Below are 7,436 nucleotides of genomic sequence, written 5' to 3' on the forward strand. Positions count from 1 at the left end.
CACAACTGAGTATATAGACGAGCTTAGAAGGTTAAGCACTACCCAAGAGTGCACCAAGCAAAGAAGCTTTAGCAGGGGTGGGTAGGGTTTACAACCCTAAGGTGGATATCAATGTGGTGTATAATTCCTATGAAAATAACCTTGTAAGCCTTAGAATCATAAAAGGAAACTCACATTGCAATCAATTCACATTGGGCATTATCAAATTGCACACATCAAGTTGGGCTTCCACAAGGGTATCATCAAACAAGAAGATCATTGACTCCATGTGCAAAAATCATTGTAAAAGCAGCCAAATGAGCATGCATAAGAAATTAATAGCATAAACACAAGCATACTTTACAAGCAATGAAGATTACAACCAGGAGGTCTCTTTAGAGGCCAACTTTGTAGCAAAAGAAGATTGGGCCTTCTAAATCAACAAGGGCCAAATCCGACCAGTTAGTCACCCCTCTATTTTTAAGCTTGTTGTAAGCATAACTAGAACTAGAATATCGCATCATAATTGGCATTGTAAAAGAAGATTAGACCTTCTAAATCAACAAGGGGGCCAAATCCGACCAGTTAGTCACCCCTCTATTTCTAAGCTTGTTGTAAGCATAACTAGAACTAGAATATGGCGTCATAATTGACATTGTAAACCTAGGTAGAGTAAGACTTGCGAGCACCAAGATGATCGTCATAACCATCATTGTAAACGTTGACTAGGACTAACGTTATCATCATCAAATCCATTAATATTTTGTTGTGGAAGGGTGTTGAAATAATACACCAAAATATCATGTGTGTGACATTGGATCAAGGGGGCATATGGTCTAAGTTGAACAAAGGTCAAAAGCTTGTTTCAGTGACTAGTAGTATGGTCGAAGTAGCCACCAAATGTGGTAAGAACAACTCATGGAGAATCTTGGAGGATGCCCACAAATCTTGGAGGATGCCCACAAATCAAGGCATTGGAGCTCACTTTTAGGTGCACAATTCAAGGATAGTAGTTGAGAAATTCTAGGTGGAGATTAGTACCTAATCTCACTCCTAATCACATGTACTCATGCCGCTCTCATCAATGGAGTAGTATACTCTCATTTTTCATCATTCTCTCTCGTTATCTTGCTCAAGTGAATAAGTATTAATCTCTTTTCATCAGCAGTATTGTTATTCTAATATCATAGCTCTAATTACATTCGAGCCACCTTAGAATTATTTCCAATATTGTAGTCAAAACATGCAAAGAAGATTTTGAGCTATCCTTCATAGTGCTTAAGAACAGAGGAGCTTATCCCATGCTACTAAGGCACAGCTAGGGTAGTATAACATTGGAAACAAGAACTTCTAACATACACTGCTCAAGGTTAGATTTTGCAGATTGACTACTTCAAGAAATTTATAGAGCTAAGAGCAGATTACTATCTAGGAATGGAACCAGAAATTGGGAAGGATCCTGGAAAAGAAAGTGTTACGTAAGGGCAAGTACAAAAGCAGGAGCCAAAAGATTTATATGATGCCAGAGAAGATTTTGAGAATCATGATAAAGAGCAGGAAGAAACACAAGAAAGCATTAAGAAGAGGACAACTATCAGCCATGCAGAGGCGACCATGTGAGTCACAGAGATCAAATACCTAACAGATCCAAGAAGGAGTGACATGGCATCATCATACCAGAGGGAAAGTTAAAAAGTGGGAACCCAAATCAGACAACTTCACTTCTTATCCTTCACCTTCTTCTCTTTCCATCACCGTGCACACAATTCTTTATACCAAATCATACTTCCTACAGAAAGAAGAAGCGACAGAGAAGTATAAACATTGCATGAAGCAAGTAGGGCTATGGCAGTTCAGCCAAATAGAGCTCAACTTATCATCAAAACATCATCAAAAGCCTTACAGAGATTTGACAATAGGAGAGGGCTAATGAAAGCCCAAGGACTTATCCCAGTTATTTACCAGAGGAGGATATTGATGAAGAAAAGCAGGAGATTTATTTTACTTGGCATCCCAGACCTACAACAGGTGTTATGGCTGATATAGGTAAAAGAAGCATCAAACTCTAGCATTCTAAAAGATATGAAAGTCAACTTTACATAGCTACTCAGCAAAAGATTATTAGAGTACATTAATGAGAACTGATGGGAAAATGCTATTATAATGTGCACACATTTCTATACAACAAGCTATTGAAGCACAAGGGAAGTCTCAACAGGAAGGCATGAGCAAGATATGCAACGTTGAAACCATACAAGAAAAATTGAAATAATTATGACAAGGCTCTCCGAGTAAAACAAAAAATCTTGGACCAGAAGATCAAGAAGAGAAAGAACAAAGGAGCTATGTCCCTCTGCCCTCACTCCCCCATATCACCTACATGTGCAAGGTACTAAAAAATAGATTTGTATACATGATTTTTTAAGGAATAATTTTCTATATATATACAAGTACTCGAGCATCTAGCTCACCACCCAACCATAGAGCCATTCAAGCTCACCCCCGAGCACGGGGGATAGTAGTATCAAAGACATACGTCCACGTGCAAAGTCCCTGGCGTCCCATACCACCAATACACACCCATCGGATGTAAGCACGGAGTAGTCCCAAGGCCTCGAGTCCAGGTCTGAGGAGCTCTCCCTCAAACTGAGTCATAAAGTCACTTGTATAGGCCTCTATAAGCCAAGAGCCAAATATAGCACGTCTCATAAAAGCTACTAACCCCCACTTAAGATGCCTAACCCTCAGCTATGATTAACCTAACTTGAAGGTCTTAACCCTGATTAGCCTTGGGACGTAACATCTTCCCTCTTGGTGGGTGTGAATCTTGCCCAACGAAACCCTACATGTTGGGTGGTCATAGTGCACCTCCACCCGGTGCCGTGCTGTGACGCCCCGCAGCCCCCCCCCCCGGGGCGCGGTGCCGTGACGCCCCGCAGTCCCCCCCCGGGGCCGTGCCGTGACGCCCCTGCAGCCCCCCGGTGCCGTGACGCCCCCGCAGCCCCGCAGCCCCCCCGGGTGCCGTGACGTGACGCCCCCCAGCCCCCCCCGGTGCCGTGCCGTGATGCCCCCGCAGCATCCACAATGGCTACCATGTCAATGTCCTACATCCACCTGCTCAAGATTGGCCACTCGTTGTCCATCTTCACCATCATATTATTGTCGGAATTTAGTTAAATTTCCACCTCCTTAAACCTAGTTATGCTGGCTGTTTTATTTTCCTCATCATCAAAATCACAACTTTGTACTTTTTCACAAGAGAAAAAAGAATCAACTATTTGCAATTTTTTAAGGTTTCCTATGAACTAATAGCTTATGTCCAACTTGATTGTTACAACTCAACCCCCCTAGCCTCTGCAATGCCATAAATATCTTTAAGATTTTCTGCAGCAAATACAAATTCCAACTTTGCAAAGACCTTTTCTGGACTCACCTTTGCTCCATTGTCAGATTTTGTTGTAGAGGCCAGAATAAATTTTGAAGTGCCTTCTCAGTACTAAATTTTTTACCCCTAGTCTACAAAACTGTCTTTTGAGAGAGATGGGGAAGAGAGGGCACAAGAAGGAAAGGAAAGATCTGTCACTGAGGAAGGTTGGATTCTTGCAGTGTTTTGGAGAAATAAGGGAATGGCCACTGGTAGGACATTCCCTTCCAAAAATGGTGAGTAGCTGTAGCCACAAATTGAGAAAGGCCGACAAATGGACATTTGCTGACGCCATGGTCTGGGAAGAGTGGAGACTTTGCCAGCCAATAAAATCTTGACATCTGATTATTCCAAGCTAGACATTCGGAGCCATCATTTTTGAGGGATACAGCACATCATTAGCTATCATCACCTCTACTGTATGACACCCCACATCATTAGCCACCATCACCTCTACTGCATTCCTCCCAACATCACCACTACTGTATACGTCCCAACATGTGCATATGAAGGATACTTCCTAATTTATCTTGCAATAACTCCAAGCCTCCCTTATAGAGCTCACCCTTTGGATTTTCTACTCATAACGTGCATATCTCATTTAGATTTGTAATCCCTACCTACCATGTGGCATGATCAATAATTACATCCTTCATTTAGCAGGTGATAGCTATGATTAAATTTCCACTACATCACTTTTAACAATAGCATTCCCTCATATCTCATTTAGATTTGTAATCCCTACCCACCATGTGGCATGATCAATAATTACATCCTTCATTTAGCAGGTGATAGCTATGATTAAATTTCCACTACATCGGTTTCAACAATAGCATTCCCTCTAAGTGACATGTGGCTTGCCTCATCACATGGCAAGCTGTACGCCTAGTCATGTGACATGCCGTATGCTCTGCCCCGTGAAAGGTGCCACAGGACCAAAATCACAGTCGCGTGTGGGAACAAACCGGAACCCTCTCTCCAGAAGAAGATTGGCAACGCAACGGAAGTGGGTACACATCCTTTAACTGGGGTGTGAGTCTCTTATTTCATCTTTCATCATTGGGCAAGTTGCAAACAAAACTTCTTGGCAGTATGGTGATCTCCATCCAAGCACTACATTCTAAATGGGTGCACCCCTCTGTGAAGTGGTGTCATTTCACCTTTTCTCATTTGGAAAAATTCAAACTTAACAATCATCCTTGCCATTCCAGAACCCACCCTTGAAGCTATTATAGTGGTGAGGGGCCCTCATTATGATCTCTCACATCCACAAATCGTTCATACCTGAAGAGGGGTGCCATCTGGTAATCTTATGCACCACAATTGAGGACAAGATTCTTACTGTCAGGCCAGAAAATTCCTCTTCCAGAAAAGAAAAGCACAAGGTTTGTATCAACTTTTTGATCAGGCTTCCGAACACCCTTACTCATCCATTGAGTCAATTTCTACAATCCCGCTGCTGCACCCTAGTTCCAGGTCCAAAACTCTGCTACCCAACATCTTTCTCATTGTTTTATAGTCATTCCACCTATCAGCCACAGAGTAAATGTTCGATAACAGGACATATGCTCCCGCACTTCGTGGGCCAAGATCAAAAGCATGCTCGGCAGCATGCTCTGCAAGCTGCATGTTGTCATGGCTACGGCAGGCTGCAAGCAAGCTCATCCATACTGCACAGTGAGGCTGAATTGGCATTCTGTAAATAAATTCTACTGCCTCGTACAGACACCCAGAGCGACCCAAAAGATCTACCATGCTGGCATAATGTTCCGATGTCAGAATGATGACATGGCCTTGCATTATAGATTTGAAGCAGTACCAGCCCTCCTCAACGAGGCCAGCGTGACTGCAGGCAATAAGTATGCTACTCAAGGTAAATTCATCTGGCTTCATGCCTTCCTGCTGCATTTTCTGATATAGTGAGAGAGCCTCCTTGCCATACCCATGCTGGGCCCAGCCTCCAATCATAGAAGACCATGAAATCACGTCTGTGCCAGACATACTATTGAAAACTGCAAATGCTTCCTGTACACTTCCACACGTGGCATACATGTCAACAAGAGCATTGCCAACAACATTGTTCACCTCAAATCCAGTTCTTATAATATGGTTATGAACCTCCTTGCCCTCTGCAAGCATACCAAGGCTGGCACATGCACTAAGAACTCCGCTGAAAGTAAACTCATCTGGATTTAAACCTTCTTTGAGCAATTCATGAAATATGTTATATGCTGCTTTACCATACCCATGCTGTCCATAACCCAAAATCATTACATTCCAAGATACAACATCTGGTTCAAACACTCTGTTGAAGACTGAACTTGCATCCTGCATTGTACCACACTTTGCATACATATTAACAAGAGCATTCCTCACAAATGTATCTGGCTCAAGTTCATACTCGATGATATAAGCATGGATCTCTTTACCCTCCCCAAGGGCTGCAAGATCAGCACACGCACCAAGGATACTGCTGACAGTGTATTTGTCGGGGAAAATTCTCTGTACCAGCATTTGCCAGTACAGATCAACTGCCTCCTTGCTGAACCCTTGCTGAGCATATCCAGAAATCAGCGTAGACCAGGATATAATATCTTTTTTGGACATCTTGTCAAAAACTCTCCTTGCATTATTCAAGTTCCCACATTTAGCATACAAATCAATCAGTGCATTTCCCACCACAACATCTGACTTTAACCCTTCCAACTGCATTTGTTGAAAGAGTCTAAGAGCTTCTTTTGCAAACCCATGGTGGGCATATCCTGTGATCAAAGCAGTCCATGAGGCCAAATCTCTCTTTCCTAGCTTTTCGAACACTTCATGTGCATATTGTACACTCCCACATTTTGCATACATGCTAACAAGAGAAGCTCCCACAAACCCATCAATTTCAATTTTGGATGCTGCCAGTAGCATATGTACTCTTTTGCCCTGCATGAGGTCCACAATGCTGCCACATACACAAAGAATACTACTGAAGGTAAACTCATTTGGCTCAACACCTTGACATTCCATATGCTTGAAGAGTTCAAGTGCCTCCTTCCCATGCCCATGCTGAGTATAGACAGTTATCATAGCAGTCCATAAGATAACATCTCGAGTACCCATTCTGTCAAACACTCCGCATGCATCTTCAATGCTACCACATTTGCCATACATTTTGACAAGCGCAGTTCCTAGCATGATATGTAAGTCCATGCCATTGTCAACTATATCAGCATGGACCAGTTTACCATTGTCCAGGTCAGCAAGACCATCACATGCATCTAGAATGCATAGAAAGGTGACCCTGTTTGGAGCTACACCGGCTTTTTTCATTTGCTGAAGAAATTTGAAAGCCTCATCTCCAAGCCCATGCTGAGCATATCCTGCAATGATTGAAGTCCATGAAATAACATTCCGAAGAGTCATCTTATTGAAAACTTCTCGTGCATCAATCACACTGCCACATTTACTATACATATTTATGAGCTTATTCGCTGTGAATATGTTTCCCTCAAGCCCACTTTTGCTCATATGCATGTGGACACACCTACCTTCCGCCAGCCCATTCAACATCATACATCCTTGCAAAATGTCTGCATAAATCCGGGAACTCTTCAATATGCTCACATCAAGATTGTCAATTGCTTTAAGCAAATATTCCTTCTTACATATGTTCCTTTCGTAACCCATGCCAAACCTTGAATCTACCATTGGCAATGCCTACACATGTCCCTCAGGCCTCTTTAGAGGTTGGTCATGATCAGAGAAGCCATAGAATAATTCCCCCCCCCCCCCCCCCCCCCCCCCCCCCCCCCCCCCCCGAATGTTGCCTCACCAATGAGTGGAATCCCAGAGTCCAATCATTGTCAACCCAAAGGCTATACACTGGTCAACACTATCGTCCACACAAGGATAGTTGGTGAAAATATACGAACATTATAGTCTCTAAGCATGTTTAGCTACAACAGCCTTTCTGTTTTGACCCTGAGTATCTCAAAATTGGAATTAGTGTGCTGTGCAAAAGAAATATGGAGAACAAGTCTTCCAA

General features: G+C 42.8%; 1 protein-coding gene across 1 annotated transcript; it reads right to left on the reverse strand.

The window, feature by feature from the left end:
- Positions 1-4,101: 4,101 nt before the first annotated feature.
- LOC147611033 (pentatricopeptide repeat-containing protein DOT4, chloroplastic-like) lies at positions 4,102-7,163 on the reverse strand. Its single transcript, XM_086785682.1, has one exon. The coding sequence runs from the start codon at positions 7,097-7,099 to the stop codon at positions 4,826-4,828; it is 2,274 nt and encodes a 757-aa protein (XP_086641808.1). The 5' UTR covers positions 7,100-7,163; the 3' UTR covers positions 4,102-4,825.
- Between the last annotated feature and the right edge of the window lie 273 nt (positions 7,164-7,436).

This window comes from Cibotium barometz, chromosome 48 (genome assembly GCF_041138505.1).
Source record: "Cibotium barometz isolate CiBa-2024 chromosome 48, ASM4113850v1, whole genome shotgun sequence".
NCBI lineage: Eukaryota > Viridiplantae > Streptophyta > Polypodiopsida > Cyatheales > Cibotiaceae > Cibotium > Cibotium barometz.